Source organism: Narcine bancroftii, chromosome 7, assembly GCF_036971445.1.
Source record: "Narcine bancroftii isolate sNarBan1 chromosome 7, sNarBan1.hap1, whole genome shotgun sequence".
In the NCBI taxonomy this organism is placed as follows: domain Eukaryota; kingdom Metazoa; phylum Chordata; class Chondrichthyes; order Torpediniformes; family Narcinidae; genus Narcine; species Narcine bancroftii.
Window position 1 is genome coordinate 213873150 of NC_091475.1, and position 15721 is coordinate 213888870.

The 15721-nt window shown below is 50.2% G+C and overlaps 1 protein-coding gene across 6 annotated transcripts in view; it reads left to right on the forward strand.

The window, feature by feature from the left end:
* Positions 1-15721, forward strand: part of fhip1b (FHF complex subunit HOOK interacting protein 1B) — a 100467-nt gene that overhangs the window by 66911 nt on the left and 17835 nt on the right. For 5 of the 6 annotated variants that reach the window (XM_069892274.1, XM_069892272.1, XM_069892277.1 and 2 more), the window contains 4 exons: positions 2722-2801; positions 5873-6042; positions 7619-8854; positions 10851-11029. In XM_069892274.1, the coding sequence (XP_069748375.1) occupies positions 2722-2801; positions 5873-6042; positions 7619-8854; positions 10851-11029 (1665 nt within the window). The remainder of the gene's footprint in view (positions 1-2721; positions 2802-5872; positions 6043-7618; positions 8855-10850; positions 11030-15721) is intronic. The other variant, XR_011342366.1, reaches the window with a different exon arrangement.

The window sequence follows — 15721 nt, forward strand, 5'->3', positions numbered from 1 at the left end:
TGAAAGACGACCAGGCCTGTTTCTTTTTCTTTTCTAATTGTTTTCTTTTTCTTTTGCTTCCTTCTTTCTTTTCTATCCCTATTGGAGTTATTATTGGGGGGAGGGTGCTGGTGGGGTATTTATTTTCTTTTGGGGGTTTTATAAAACCATCATGTATGATGGATTTGATATGATTACATTATTATATTTTGTATTTTGACATGAATACAAGTATAGAAAATATAAATAAAATATTCAAAAAAAGAAACGCACCAGGGGTGTAGGTTAATTGGGTGCAATTGGACAGCTCGTGGGCCGAAATGGCCTGTTCCCATGCTGCATGTAATAAATTAAAAGACCTACTTCACCACCTTCAAGGAACTTTGTACCGGTATCCCTAGGTCGACAACATTCCCCAGGTCCCTGTCATTCACTGTGTAAGCTCAGCCTTGGCTTCACTTCCTGGAATGCAAATCAGGAGGCTCAATCTTCCCTGAGACACTGTGCTGGTGCCAGAAGTTCCCACCGGATCTGCCACATCTGCATCCGTATTGGATTCCAGCCAAGCCGATGGAGAAACACTTCACTCACACTTTTGGTGCCCCGGCCACCAGCTGAGGGGGACGTTTGTTTTTTGCTGCTGAGAAAGAGTTTGGGGTGGGTTCTTACAAATACAAGTTCATTGGGATGTGTTGAGTCTTGTGCCTTCGATCCACTTGGCCAGCCAGGAGTTCTGTTTAAACCCCTTGTATCAATTGGTAGATGCCTGATAAGCGGGTTTTCCAGTTGCTTACAAGGCCTAACTAATACATCTGCAATAAGAATAAACAGTTTAAAGACAAAAATACTAGACTGTACTTACACTGAATGAACTTCACTTGCATGAATATATAAACTTTAAAGATTTTTACTTTATTTTCAGTCACATTCTTTGAAAACATTTAACCTGTCGCTGCATTTTCACAGTTGCCCGAAAGATGAACAATAACGTTATAGACAATTAATCTTCCCCTCCTCCAAGATTATACATAAAACCTTAGAAATATCTTAATATACTAATAAAGACTCTTGCTAAGTAGGGATTGAGCCTCTTACTAAGCAGGCAGCCAATGGCGAGCACGATCAATCAGCTCTTCATCCTGGGTGACACCATTTTATTCAAACACAACTTTATTCAAACAGCTGTTACAAGCAACGCATGACCAAGGCCCTTCACTGGCTAAATATTTGGTCCCATCTTCAACAAAGGTTTTTGTGAAACTTCAGAGAACATTTACTTTTATAATTTAGTTAATTTAGACATCCAGACCCAGGTCCACGGAGCTGTGAGGCAGTGAGCTGTGAAGGAGACGGGTAGGGGGAAAAGGGGGTAGGGTGGGATGTGGTGGGGAGCTGGATGGGGGGGTTTGAGGGGGCAGGGTGGGGCGTGAAGGGGCTGGGTGGAGCGTGAGGGAGCTGGGTGGGGCGTGAGGAGACTGAGTAGGGCGTGAGGGGGCTAGGTGGAGCATGAGGGGGACTTAGCGGGGTGTGAAGGGGCTGGGTGGGGGGAGTTTTGGGGTTTGTGTGTAGGGTGAGTACAGAGTTGGGTTGTGTGCAAGACAGGGTGAGGTGAGTGGGGTTAGGACTGATTGAGATAGGGATTGTTGAACTGCTGTTGGTCATCGATAGCTGCTTTCCATTGCGCCGAGCCTGCCCGTCTGTTACCGTGCCGAGCCTGCCCGTCTGTTACCGTGCCGAGCCTACCCGTCTGTTACCGTGCCGAGCCTACCCGTCTGTTACCGTGCCGAGCCTGCCTGTCTGTAACAGTGCCGAGCCTGCCCGATTATAACTGTGATGAGCCTGCCTTCTGTTACCGTTCCGAGCCTGCCCATCTATTACCATGCCAAGCCTGCCGTCTGTTACCGTGCCTAGCCAGCTGTCTGTTACCATGCCGAGCCTGCCCGTCTGTTACTGTGCCAAGCCTACCCGTCTGTTACCGTGCCGAGCCTGTTTGTCTGTTACCGTGCTGAGCCTGCCCGTCTATAACCGTGCCGAGCCTGCCCATCTTTAACCGTACTAAGCCTGCCAGTCTTTAACCATGCTGAACCTGCATGTCTGTTACTGTGCCGAGCCTGCCCGTCTGTTACTGTCCAATCCTGCCCGTCTGTTACTGTCCAATCCTGCCCGTCTGTTACTGTCCAAGCCTGCCCGTCTGTTACTGTCCAAGCCTGCCCGTCTGTTACCGTGCCGAGCCTGCCCATTTGTTACCGTGCCGAGCCTGCTGTCTGTTACTGTGCCAAGCCTGCTGTCTATTACCGTGCCGACCCTGCCTGTCTATAACAGTGCCGAGCCCGCCTGTCTGTTACTGCGCTGAGCCCACCCGTCTGTTACCATGCCAAGCCCGACCGTCTGTAACCGTGCCGAGCCCGCCCCTCTGTAACCGTGCCGAGCCTGCCCATCTGTAACCATGCCGAGCCTGCCCGTCTGTTACTGTGATGAGCCTGCCCGTCTGTTACCGCGCTGAGTCTGCCCGTCTGTTACCGCGCCGAGCCTGCCTGTCTGTTACCATGTCGAGCCTGCCCATCTGTAACCATGCCGAGCCTGCCCATCTGTAACCACGCCGAGCCTGCCTGTCTGTTACCATGATGAGCCCGCCTGTCTGTTACCGCGCCGAGCCTGCCCGTCTGTTACCGCGTCGAGCCTGCCCGTCTGTAACCATGCCGAGCCCGCTCTCCTGCAACCATGCTCTTGTCATTTTCCCAGCTCTGTATGGTGTCCCTCAGTCTCTTCCGGACCCTGCTGACTCTGAGTTGTGAGGACATCATGCTACAACTCGTTCTCAGGTAATGGGTAGCGTGTGGTCATTCGGCACGTGGCAGTTCTGGGGCAGAGAGCTTGGGAGGGAGAGTGATTTGGTTACCAGGACTGATAACAGGGACAAGTTGAATATTGGTACAGGCCAGTTGGGCCTGTCAGAATGGTTCTGTGCTGGGGGCCTGTCCTGGCTCCGTGCTGGGGGACTGTTCTTGCTCCATACTGGGGGACTGTCCTGGCTCCGGGCTGGGGGGACTGTCCTGGCTCCGGGCTGGGGGGGCTGTCCTGGCTCCGGGCTGGGGGGGCTGTCCTGGCTCCGTACAGAGGGACTGTTCTGGCTCCGTGCTGGGGGACTGTCCTGGCTCCGTGCTGGGGGACTGTCCTGGCTCTGTGCTGAGGACTGTCCTGGCTCCGTGCTATGAAACTGTCCTGGCTCTGTGCTGGGGCACTGTCCTTGCTCCGTGCTGGGGGACTGTCCTGGCTCCGTGCTGGGGGACTGTCCTTGCTCCGTGCTGGGGGACTGTCCTTGCTCCGTGCTGGGGGACTGTCCTTGCTCCGTGCTGGGGGACTGTCCTGGCTCCGTGCTGGGGGACTGTCCTGGCTCCGTGCTGGGGGACTGTCCTGGCTCCGTGCTGGGGGGCTGTCCTGGCTCCGTGCTGGGGGGCTGTCGTGGCTCCGTGCTGGGGGGCTGTCGTGGCTCCGTGCTGGGGGGCTGTCGTAGCTCCGTACTGGGGGGCTGTCCTGGCTCCGTGCTGGGGGGGCTGTCCTGGCTCCATGCTGAGGACTGTCCTGGCTTTGAAAGGCTGGTTCTCATTGCATTCAGAAGGATTTGGAAGTGACACAGGTCACTGACACTTAAGGATGGTCAACATGTGCTGATCCACACAGCCTGGAAGAGAGCCATTATTGCCCACTACTGCATGCACAGATCTGATTCCCAACGGCAGAAAAGAAGACTATTCAGCCCGTCAGCAATCCCATTCCGACATTAAATTTATCTGCTGGCTATTCTCCCCAAGTTCCTTTCAACTCCTGCAGATCCTGATCCTGCATTGGTGGGAGGGAATTGGAGCACCCAGGGGAAATCCCCTAACAGTCAGCGGAGGAGGTCGGGATCGAACCCAGGTCCTTGGAGTTGTGAGGTAGTGACTTTACCCCCATCAGGTGCTAATATCAGCTATACCAATCCCATTTTCCAGCACTCTTCCTGTGGACTCGTGTGCCTTGGCATTCTAAATATAGCCTCACTGTTGGGAGAGTCCCGGCTCCCCCCCACAATTCTGGTTGCCCCATGACAGGAAAGATGTGGAGGCTTTGGAAAGGGTACAGAAGAGGTTCATCAGGATGTTGCCTGGTTTAGCGGGTACAGGCTGGGCAAACTGTTTGTTTTCTCTGGAGTGGCAGAGGCTAGAGGTTGGGTGATCTCATAAAGGTTTATACAATTCTGAGAGGCATTGATTGGGTAGACACAATTTTCACCTAGCGTAAAAATGTCACACACTAGAGGGCATGCATTTAAGATGCAGTGTGGGGAGGGGGGCGGGGTGGAGTTTAAGGAGATGAATTGACAAGATTTTTACACACAGAGTGGTGGGTGTCTGGAACAGGCTCCTGTGGTAGTGGTGGAAGAGATATAATAGTAATGTTTAAGAGGCTTCTAGATAAACATGGGAAATAGAAGGATATATTTCCAAAATTTAGATGTGCTTAGGGACTTGGGAGTCTGCGTGCAGGATACTCTAAAGGTTCACCTCCAGGTTGAGTTGGTGGTTAAGAAGGTGAATCCATTGTTGATGTTCATATCTAAAGGGATAGGATAAAAGAGCAGGGATATGAAATTGAGGGTTTATAAGGCACTGGTGAGGCCTCACTTGGGGGACAGTTTTGGGCTCCTTATTTAAGAAAGGGTGTGCTGGTGTTGGAGAGGGTTCAAGAAGATTCACAGGAATGATTCCTGGAATGAAGGGATTAGCATATGAGGAAAGTTTGATGGATCTTGGTCTAGACTCCCTGGAGATCAGAAGAATGAAGCAGGAAACAGGAAGGGCTCATGAGAAGGATATGATAACCAGGAAGGAGCTTAAGAAAAGATTTCAGAGAGCTGAAAGGGGCATGAGAACGCCTTGGCATATAGAATTAAGGAGAACCCCAAGGTGTTCTATGTGTATGTGAAGAACAGAAGGATGAAGAGAATGAAGGTGGGGCTGCTAAAGGATAAAGGAGACAACATGTGCCTGGAAGTGGAGGAGGTTGGGAGGTCCTAAATGAATACTTTGCCTGTCTAAGATTCTCTTAAATGCCCCAAATGTTTCAGCCTCCACCACCATCCCTGGCAAGGCATTCCAAGCACCCATAATTCAGTTTGTTGTGGGAAGTGAGGGAAGAGATAACTGGGGCAGTAGCGATGATCTTTGAGTCCTCTTTGGCTGTAGGGGATATGCCAAAGGATTGGAGAATGGCAAATGTAGTCCCTTTGCTTAAAATGGGTAATAAGGAGTATCTTGGGAATTATAGACCAGTGAGTCTTGTGTCAGTGGTGTGTAAACTATTGGAGAGGATTCTGAAGGACAGGATCTCTGAAAATTTAAAGAAGTCAAGTCTACTCACAGATAGTCAGAAGGGAAGGTCATGCCTCATGAGCCTAATTTAATTTTTTGAGAAGGTAACAAAAGAAATTGATGAGGGTCAGGTGGTAGATGTGGTTATGTGGATTTTAGCAAGGCATTTGACAAGGTCCCCCACGTGGAGTCTAAGACAAGGGAGCACAACTTCAGAATTGAAGGGCACCCATTTAAAGCAGAGATGTGGAGGAATTTCTTTAGCCAGAGAGCGATGAACCTCTGGAATTTGCTACCACAGGCAGCTGTGGAGGCCAGGCCGTTGGATGTATTTAAGGCAGAGTTTGATGAGTATCTGAATAGTCAGGGTATCGAAGGTTATGGGGAGAAGGTAGGGGAGTGGGGCTGAGTGGGAGAAATGATCCATTCATGATGGAATGGTGGGACAGACCTGATATACTGAATGACCTACTCCTAAATCTTATGGCTGGCATTGTTGATCTTGGGGTATTTGTTAACCGGAGGTGGTCACAACTCTGCAGGTATCTGATTCCATGCAACCATGTGATGCTGAGCCAACGGTGTGCCGTCAAGGATCAGGATTTCTATGGGAAGACAGCAGATAAGTTTCTGTCCCTGATCCCAGACTGCTGCAACCTGGAAAACCTGGGCTTCCTGGAGAGAGAGGAGGAACATGCAGTCTGGTCGAAAGGTGAGCTCTCACACAGCAGACGAGGCAGCCCCTGCCCGAGGAGAAGGGTGGGCTGCCCCCTGCCCGAGGAGAGGGTTGGGCTGCCCCTGCCTGGGGAGAAGGGTGGGCTGCCCCTGCCCGGGGAGAGGGGTGGGCTGCCCCTGCCGGGGCAGAAGGGTGGGCTGCCCCTGCCCAGGGAGAAGGGTGGGCTGACCCTGTATGAGGATGACAACAGGGCTGGGGACAAGAGGGAATAAGGAATGAGATAGAGAGCAGCTTCAAGAAAGACAATGAGAGGCGATCAGGATGGCAGAGAGAGGTGGAGGAGAGACAAGGTCTGCAATCTCCCACAGCAAGCAGACTCAACAGGAACCTATGAAGGGAAGAACTGGGCAAGAAGTGTTTCCATGATTACACTGGACAACAAAGATTTTGCTTCCTGAACACTTTTGGGTGTATTTTATGGATTTTGGACTGCTGATCACGAAAATCACCTTAAAAATTTCCTATCACGTACAGTTTTTAGTTAGAACACTTTCATCATTTAAGTCTGTTACAAACATCCAAAACATGTTGGTGACAACTCCTTTTCCACATTTGCACGTGGACGTCTTTTTCTGGCTGATCCTGGTGCCGTCAGTGATGAACACGGTGAAAGGTTCACCAGGACAGATCGACCATTGTAAAGCGGTCTCAGGGCAACTGCAATCCATCGTTGTTGGCTGACTATTGTTGGTCACTGACATGAGAGGCATCAGATGCTGAGTACAAACAAAAATCAGCAACAAAACATTTTTGGGTCCGTTGAACTAACGCAATGTGTCGGCGTCGTGATGCGATTAAACCGGCTAAATTCAATAAGTTAATTTAAAGTTTCTCTAAATTCCTACATGATGCAGAAAATCTGAAATGATCTTTGTGTCCGGCTTGAAGTCGTCCATCATAATCCCCAAATATTTTTCAGGAAAAATCCTTTTGATCCCAATCACGTTGGACGAATGGTCTGTGCAGGGTTGGTCCAGCTCAACTCAGTCCTTGGATTCATTTCACCCCGTGTCCCAGTTCAGAACCCCCTCAGTGTTGCTTCCGGTATCTTTGACAGAAAATGGCTCTCCCTGTGGGCTCAGGCCATGCATGACCTGCTCAGGCCATGCCTGACCTGCTGAGTTCCTCCGACACTTTGTCTCTAGTCTCTCCCTCGGCCAGGTTTCCATCCCCAGGATGGGGGTGGGGTGGGGGTAGGGGAGGGTGGGTGTAGGGAGGAGGGTGGGAGTCGTAGTGGATCCTCTCCTGATGTGGGGTGGGGTAGGGTAGAGGCATGGGGGTAGGGGTTGGGGTGAAATTAGGTGTGGGGTAGGGGCGAGGGGATAGGGGTGGGGGATGGAGGAAGGGTGGGAAGGGGGTGGGATAGGGGCTAGGTAGGATAAGGTTTGGGTGGAGGGGGTGGGGGTTGCGTGGGATTTGGAGTGAGGAAGGGGGTTGGGGTAGGGTAAGGTTTGGGTAGGGCCATGGGAGTAGGGGTGGTGGTAGGGGGATGGGGATGAGAGTTGCGGTGGGCCTCTGCCCTGGTGTTAAATCTTTCCTTCTGTGCCTGTAGCTCACGGCAGCCCAAGCATCGACACATCAACAGTCACCACAGCGGTGCCCAAGCCATCAACTCCCTCCCGCCTCTCCCTCTTCATGCGGCAACAGAGCTCGGGCTCGGAGAGTGGGAACCCACCGCGGTCACCGGTGGGGGGTCCCAATGACTCCAGCACTAGCAGCCCAGCCCACAGCCGGTGGGAGGACGTTTGTGAACTGGACTGCAACTACCTGGAGTACCTGCGGGACGCTCGCCGCCACATCGACCTCTGCATCAAGGCCTGCGGCACATGGTCAGCTCCATATGATGGCCAGCAACCTGACCCCCTCTCTGCACTGCCCGTCCCTTCAGACGCTGATGCCATCAATCTGCACATGGACCACTTCGGACTGGATCCCAGGCAGAGCCGAGCCCCACTCAGACCAGACGCCGGCGGTCAGTGGAACCGGCTGGAGAACGGTGATTGGGACTGCCAGTGCAGCACACGCGAGATCACCGTGGCACCGCACACCAAGAAACGAGGCCTGCAAAGGGAGAAGAAGCCTGGCCTTGGGAAGCAGCAGCTGCCCTCATTCGAGGGCAGCGATCGAGGTCTGGGACAGTGCCCTGCCTCCAGACAGAGTGGCCTGGTGCTGGCTGGTGGCCCGGTTCAGGGCAGCAGCTCGGTACTGAATGGTCTACGTGAGGACAAGGGCCACAGATTGCCGGCGGAATGCGGCGATAATTGCCTGGTGGTCAAGAAGGTGCGGTGGAATGGGCCGGAACGGGACTGTCCAAGGACGGAGGTGGCTGGGAGACAGGTTGGAGCAAGTGCGGCAGGTGAAGTTCCTGGCAGTTCTGCTGACGGGGCTCACAAACCACTGGCAGCAAGAAGGGAGCAGGAACCTGGGAGGGGATCTGAGCCTTGCCCCGGACTCTTGTCGGGCTCTGAGTCCATTGACAGCCTGATTGACAAGCTGCTGGATCGGGCTCCCGCTGAGGCCAATGGGAAGGGACTTAATGTGGAAAAGTTCTCAGAGGAGCTACAGGAGATAGAGGCCAAGATAAGTGTCTGGAGGCCGGCGGAAGAGAGCACAGCCAGCGAAGGAGATCTGCTTTCCGAGGAGGAGGGAGAGGATGAGGAGGAGAGCTGCCCCTCGCATCAGAACGAGTGCCAGCCAGCTGCTGGGGGCCAGGCTGTAACAAGAGTCCAGTCACAGGTGCTTAAGAGCCCCCAGTTCCCTGAGCAAGCACAAGGCCAGCCATACACAGGTAGGAGCCACCCACCATCCCACAGGTTTCTGTTCCCATGTTGGAGGTGGGGATGGGGTTGGGGTTAGGATCAGGGTGGGTGTATGGGTGAGGGTCTCTGCCCCAGTGCTGATCTGAGACTGAGATGCAGGATTCAGGGGAGGTTCAGAGGGGATCTGAGGTGCCTTGCCCCCAACAGGATTCTTGGAATCAAGTGTACACTGCTAAGAGCTGGGTGAGGGAGTATTCTCATGTCTACACCTGGCTGAAAGTGGCCACAGAGGTGTAGAGAGAGGGTGGTGGAGCAGGCATTTGGTTTGCTTGCCTTGTTAGGGTGAGGCATTGAGTGTAAGAGTTGGACGTTGGCCTGATCATTCCTGGCCTGTACAGTTGTAAAGTGGGAGAAGAGAAATATAATGGTTTAATGTCGTAGAGCACAAACTTGACCATACCACGATGCTAGCCCCTTTTACCTGCATTTAGCCCACATCCCTCTGAACCTGTCCAAATGTCCTTCAAACATTGTTACTGTCCCCACCTCAACCACTTCCTCCGGCAGTTCATTCCATTACCCACCACCCTCTGTGACCAAAGGTTACCTCTCAAATCCCCATTGCATTTCTCTTCTCTCATCTTAAACCAGTCCCCTTTGTTCTAGACTCCCGTGCCCTGGGAGCAAGACTCCATTGATCCTCTCTATAAACTTAATAATTTTATGAACCTCTATTTGATTATCCCTCTAACCTCCTACGTAGCAGTGAGAATAAACTCAATCTTTTTATAACTAAAGCCCTCCGTTCCATGGAATAAGACCCATCAAACCTGCTTCACCATTCAGTACCATCATGGGTGATCGTGTTTCCTCAGGACCCCATCTCTGCTTCCTCTCCACACCCCTTGACCCCTTTAGTCACAGGGTCACATCCAACTCCCTCCTGAATCTATCCAATGAACTGGCCTCAACAGCTATCTAGTTGGCAGTTGTGACAAGTTCACAACTCTGAGTGAAGAGGTTTCTCCTCATCTTAGTCTTAAAGGGCTTCCTCAGACTGTGATCCAATATTCTGAGTTTTCCCCAACATCTTCTTCTAAATGCCATGACCATAACCTGGTCTATCGAATCTTCCTTCATCTGTCGGCCCTGCCAGTCCTGTGAAGATCTACTGCACTCTCTCTATTGCATCCGAGCCCTTCCCATCATGTGGCAAATGGAACTGTGTACAAGATGTGCCAGATGCTGTTGGAAGGGTGGGCAAATCCCCCTTAGCACCAGAGTTCAAGAAATCGTTTGAGGGGGAGGAAGGAAAGGCATGCAGGGTGTTGTCACGTGCTTGCAAACTGTTCAAAGGATTCTTTTGCGGTCCACTGAGGTACCGATGATATCGGTTGAACTGAGGATGAAGGTTCTACTACAGACTTTGAAGATAATCATTCTGACTGCACCCTCTCCTTTTCTCCTGTATCTCAGTCCCCCCCTCCTTCTCCCTCTCTTTGTACCCTCTCACTCTTTTCCTTTCATGATCTCCCTCTTCTCCCTTTCCCTCTCTTTCTTCACCTCGCTCCTTTCTCCCTTTCTTCCCAATCTTTTCGCCTCTCTTTCCCCTCCCCTCTTTCACCCCCTCTCGCTCCCTCGCTCTCTCTCCCTCGCTCCCCCTCGCTCCCCGCGCTCTCTCTCCCTCGCTCACCGCTCTCTCTCTCCCTCACTCCCTGCTCTCTCTCCTTCGCTCCCCGCTCTCTCTCCCTCGCTCCCTGCTCTCCCTCGCTCCCCGCTCTCTCTCTCCCTCGCTCCCCCACACTCTCTCTCCCTCGCTCCCCCACACTCTCTCTCCCTCGCTCCCTGCTCTCTCTCTCTCCCTCGCTCCCCCACACTCTCTCTCCCTCGCTCCCCGCTCTCTCTCCCTCGCTCCCCGCTCTCTCTCCCTCGCTCCCCGCTCTCTCTCTCCCTCGCTCCCCACTCTCCCTCACTCCCCACCCTCTGTTTGAGTCTGCTGATTCTGATGTTCCACCCCATCCCCAGGTTCCTTCATCGCTGTCCTGTTTGCCAAGCTGGAGAACATGTTACAGAACTCGCTCTATGTCAATTTCCTGCTCACTGGAATCATTGCTCAGCTCGCGTGCTACCCCCAACCCCTCCTTCGCTCCTTCCTGCTCAACACCAACATGGTCTTCCAACCCAGTGTCAAGTCCCTCATCCAGGTATATTTAAATTTTTTAAATTTTCAATTTTAATTTAGACATACAGCAGTTACAGGCCCTTTTGGCCCACCAGTCCATGCTGCCCAATTTACACCCAATTAACCTACAACCCCGGTACGTTTTGAACGGTGGAAGGAAACCAGAGCCCCTGGGGAAAACTCACACAGACACGGGAGATTGTACAAACTCCTTACAGACAGCACGGGATTCGAACAGCATTGCGTTAACAACTACACCAACCTTCCCACCCATAAACTAACCATGCCACCCTTATGCCAACTGTGCCACTTCATCCACATTGGCTTCCTGGTGGGCTGGCACTAAGGAGTGAGACCATGGTCTTTGAAGAGCACTTTCAGTGTATGGGGAGGGTTGATTGGAGGGATGTGGAGCATTCAGATCTAAGCACCACAAGTGCAACAAAGTCCAGGGTCAGCCTCGAGTCACAGACCTTAGTGAGGACGCCTGATAATGGAGAAAGCTGTTTGGCACCATTGGGAGTTGTCGGTCAGGGTGATGTCCTTCAACTGGCCAGGGTCAGCCCAGTCTGCCCAGGGTCACCACCCAGGGTGCCTCTCCCCCTGACCAGGTCCCCCACCTAACCAAGGGTCCCCACCCTGCCCAAGTTCCCCTCATCCTCCCCGGGGCACTCCTCCCTGTCTAGGGTCTTGCTCCCTGTCCAGGGTCCCACTCCCTGCCCAGGGTCCCGCTCCCTGCCCAGGGTCCCGCTCCCTGCCCAGGGTCCCGCTCCCTGCCCAGGGTCCCGCTCCCTGCCCAGTGTCCCCCCCTGTAGATCTAATCTCTTGTATTTCCCAATTTCAAAACGTCATCTTCACATAAACCTAAGCGACAATATTTTGAATTACTATCTTATTTCCAATAAACCAAACTCTGTAATTGTAGCTTTAATTTGTTGATAATGATTAAATATTTTGCATAACTTTGCATCAAGATTATCATATCTTTAGTAAATAAAGTAATTCTCAATAATGTTAATGATATTCTTCTTTAAACAGTTAAACCAAAATTAAAATGAAATAAGATAAGACTAAATAAGATGAATTCAAAGAAAACAACAATTTTTCTGAAAGGAATAGCCATACAATTCTTTTCTTTCTTCATTCTTTGGCTTAGCTTCGCGGACAAAGATTTATGGAGGGATAATGTCCACGTCAGCTACAGGCTCGTTTGTGGCTGACAAGTCCGATGCGGGACAGGCAGGCACGGTTGCAGCGGTTGCAGGGGAAAATTGGTTGGTTGGGGTTGGGTGTTGGGTTTTTCCTCCTTTGTCTTTTGTCAGTGAGGTGGGCTCTGCGGTCTTCTTCAAAGGAGGTTGCTGCCTGCCGAACTGTGAGGCGCCAAGATGCACGGTTTGAGGCGAGATCAGCCCACTGGCGGTGGTCAATGTGGCAGGCACCAAGAGCTTTCTTTAGGCAGTCCTTGTACCTCTTCTTTGGTGCACCTCTGTCTCGGTGGCCAGTGGAGAGCTCGCCATATAACATGATCTTGGGAAGGCGATGGTCCTCCATTCTGGAGACGTGACCTACCCAGCGTAGTTTGATCTTCAGCAGCGTGGATTCGATGCTGTCAGCCTCTGCCATCTCGAGGACTTCGATGTTGGAGATGAAGTCGCTCCAATGAATGTTGAGGATGGAGCGGAGACAACGCTGGTGGAAGCGTTCTAGGAGCCGTAGGTGATGCCGATAGAGGACCCATGATTCGGAGTCGAACTGGAGTGTGGGTATGACAACGGCTCTGTATACGCTAATCTTTGTGAGGTTTTTCAGTTGGTTGTTTTTCCAGACTCTTTTGTGTAGTCTTCCAAAGGCGCTATTTGCCTATAGCCAGCTCTTCAGCGCTTGATGTCCTGTTTTGCGGAAACTGCCAAAATGTTTGGCCTGGAAGTCAGCCTGAAGAAAACTGAGGACCTCCATCAGCCAGCTCCCCACCATGACCACCAGCCCCCCCACATCTCCATCGGGCTCACAGAACTCAAAGCCATACAATTAACTACAAATCAAAAACGCAAGGTTTTAACCTTTACATTCCGGCCCCTAATTATGATAATAGATATTAATAACTAATACATTATAATTACTATTATAGATACACAAGTAAATATGATAAATATAAAATTAGAAATCAAAACTTCAGCTTCTTGTAAATATTTTAGTAATAGGTTGATTTAAGTAAACAGTCTAGGTTTTAATCCACACTTGCCAAACGAAACCTTTCTTGTCTGGAACAGTATCCATGATTTTCCCCCCCAACCAAGAATTTATTGGAGCAGAATCGTCCATGATCATTACAATGTCTCCACATACAAAATTGTGTTTAGCTTTAGACCATTTTTATCTTTCTTGTAATAATGAAAGATATTCTTTAATCCATCTTTTCCAAAGTCAATCTGCAATAAACTGCACTTGTTTCCATCTGCGTCTCACATAAATATCTTCTTTCTGAAATTGACCTGGATGCATTAAAGGTTTAGATTTAAGATGTAAGAGATGATTTGGTGTAAGTGCCTCGATCTCATTTGAATCGACAGAAATTTTAGTTATTGGGCGACTATTTAAAATAGCGTCGATTTCACACAACACTGTCTGAAGATTGTCATCATTCAGTATTTGACTATCAAAATGGAATTAAGAATTTTCTTGATTGATCTAATCATTCTTTCATAGAAACATAGAAGATAGGAGCAGGAGTAGGTCATTGGACCCTTCGAGCCTGCTCCGCCATTCAACGAGATCATGGCTGATCTTAAAGTTCAGTACCCCGTCCCCGCCTTCTCTCCGTAACCCCTAATTCCCTTATATTGAAGAAATGTATCTAATTCCCTCAAATATATTCAATGAACCTGCCTCTACTGCCCTTTGTGGCAATGAATTCCACAGATTCACCACCCTCTGGGTCAAGAAATTCCTCCTCATCTCGGTCCTAAATGGTTTGCCTATTATCCTCAAACCATGGCCCCAGGTTCTGGATTTTCCCATCCTTAGAAACATCCCATCTGCATCCATTCTGTCCAGTCCTGCCAGAATTTTATAGGTCTCTATGAGATCCCCTCTCAATCTTCTAAACTCCAGCGAGTACAATCCCAATTTGCGCAATCTTTCCTCCTAAGTCATTCCTGCCATTCCAGGTATCAGCCTGGTGAATCGCCTCTGCACTCCCTCCATTGCAAGAACATCCTTCCTTAGATAAGGTGACCAAAACTGCACACAGTACTCCAGGTGGGGTCTCACCAAGGCCCTGTACAGCTGCAGTAAGGTATCCTTGTTCCTGTACTCAAACCCTCTTGATATGAAGGCCAACATACCATTTGCCTTTTTAACCGCCTGCTGTACCTGCATGCTCACCTTCAAGTACCCCTAGGTCTCTCTGCACTTCCCCATCTCCCAATCTATTGCCATTCAAATAGTAATCTGCCCTCCGGTTTGTATTACCAAAGTGGATAACCTCCCATTGATCCACATTGTAGTGCATTTGCCATGTATCTGCCCAGTCCCTCAATTTATCCAAATCACACTGGAGCTTCCTGACCCCCTCTTCCGTGCACACAACCCCTCCTAGCTTAGTGTCATCTGCAAATTTGGAGATATTACATCCAATCCCCTCATCCAGATCATTAATGTAAATTGTGAACAGCTGGGGTCCCAGTACAGATCCCTGTGGCACCCCAGAAAACGAGCCATTTATCCCAACTCTCTGTCTTCCACCTGCCAGCCAGTTCTCAATCCACATCAATACTTTGCCCCCAATCCCATGAGCCTTGATTTTGGAAGCCAGTCATTTATGCGGGACCTTATCAAGGGCCTTTTGGAAGTCCAGGTACACCACATCCACTGGCTCTCCCCCATCTATTTTACCTGTCACCATCTCAAAGAATTCCAATAGATTTGTCAAGCACGATTTACCTTTTGTAAATCCATGTTGACTCCGTCCGATCCCTTCTTTGCTAGTCATATGCTCCGCTATTACATCCTTAATAATGGATTCCATCATTTTGCCCACTACTGATGTAAGGCTCACAGGCCGATAATTCCCCGCTTTTTCTCTACCCCTCTTTTTAAATAGTGGGGTAACATTAGCTACCCTCCAATCCATGGGGACTGATCCTGAGTCTATCAAGTTCTGGAAAATAATTCTTAAAGCATCTGCTATCTGAATGGCCACTTCCTTAAGTACCCTAGGATGTAGATTATCAGGCCCTTGGGATTTATCTGCCTTCAATCCCTTCAATTTCCCCAAGACCATGTCCTTAGAGATACTGATTTCTTTCAGTTCCTCCCTTGCATTAGTCTCTATGTTTCCCAACATCCTTGGGAGGTTATTTGTATCCTCTCTTGTAAAAATAGAACTAAAGTAAGAATTTAATTGGTCTGCCATTTCCTTATTCCCCATTATATATTCCCCTGATTCCGACTGCAAGGGACCTACTCTGGATTTCACCAATCTTTTCCTCTTGACATATTTATAAAAACTTTTGCAGTCGGTTTTTATATTTGCCGCAAGCTTACTTTCGGAATTTATTTTTGCTCTCTTGATTAATCCCTTTGTCCTCCTTTGGTGCATCTTGAACTGCTCCCAGTCTTCGGTTGTGGTACTTTTTTTGGCCAATTGATATGCTCTCTCTTTGGACCCAATGCTGTCTCTAATTTCCCTTGTTATCCACAGTTGAGTCACCTT